Below are 764 nucleotides of genomic sequence, written 5' to 3' on the forward strand. Positions count from 1 at the left end.
TACGTAATATTTTCTTAATTACTTAGGTAACGGTATATAAGTTAAAGTTATTATTAATAATATATAACTTTAGGTCTTTATAAATAGTTTTAGTAAGATTATTAGTCCTAATACTAAAGTTCTAATACTAAAAAATAAAGTAATTAGCTTATTAATATCGTAGGGGGAGGTAGGTATTTATAATATATTTTAAAAATAAGTCCTAGTTAGTAAACTTTACTAATAAATAGTCCTAAGTAGCGTTAAAGTCGTTCTTAATATTAGTATATATAATATAAGCCTATAATTAATAAAAGTTAGTAAGTATATAAGGAATTTCTTAAGGTTACTAGCTAAGACTAAGGGTCTTATTAACCCGGGCCCTATTATTAAAGTTCTAAATAGCTTTATTTTTAATAGCCTCCTTATCGTAATTAATATTAAGCTTATTAATAAGCTCGCCAGGGCCCTTTTACTTATACTTAATATTAAGGCTAACGTTCTAATTAATATAAAAGATATAGAGCTAAAGCTAAGTATTAGGCTAAACCTTTATTATTACTAACTTTACTATATCCTTAAAGTTAGTAATAGTTATTTTAAGTTACTTAGTATTCATCTTAGTTTAAATGAATTTAATAAACTTAATAAGGAAGTCGTAGCTCTCGCAGCGTTTTATTAAAATAAGGCTAAAAATATAGTTATATAAAGAGCTAATATTAATAATTTTAATAATTTAAAAAGTATTAAAATATACTTTAAAAAAAGAAGTAGAGTTTAAGAAA

General features: G+C 23.0%; 1 protein-coding gene across 1 annotated transcript; it reads right to left on the reverse strand.

Annotated features, from left to right (window-relative positions):
* Nucleotides 1-219: 219 nt before the first annotated feature.
* On the reverse strand, nucleotides 220-522 carry CTAM01_15179 (uncharacterized protein; the record flags this gene model as incomplete). The annotated part of the gene is made up of 1 exon (XM_060531178.1): nucleotides 220-522. A coding segment is annotated over one exon (303 nt), but the record flags the coding sequence as incomplete, so codon positions are not given.
* Nucleotides 523-764: the final 242 nt, after the last annotated feature.

Source organism: Colletotrichum tamarilloi, assembly GCF_030869305.1.
Source record: "Colletotrichum tamarilloi strain Tom-12 chromosome Unknown Scaffold_151.1, whole genome shotgun sequence".
In the NCBI taxonomy this organism is placed as follows: Eukaryota; Fungi; Ascomycota; class Sordariomycetes; order Glomerellales; family Glomerellaceae; genus Colletotrichum; species Colletotrichum tamarilloi.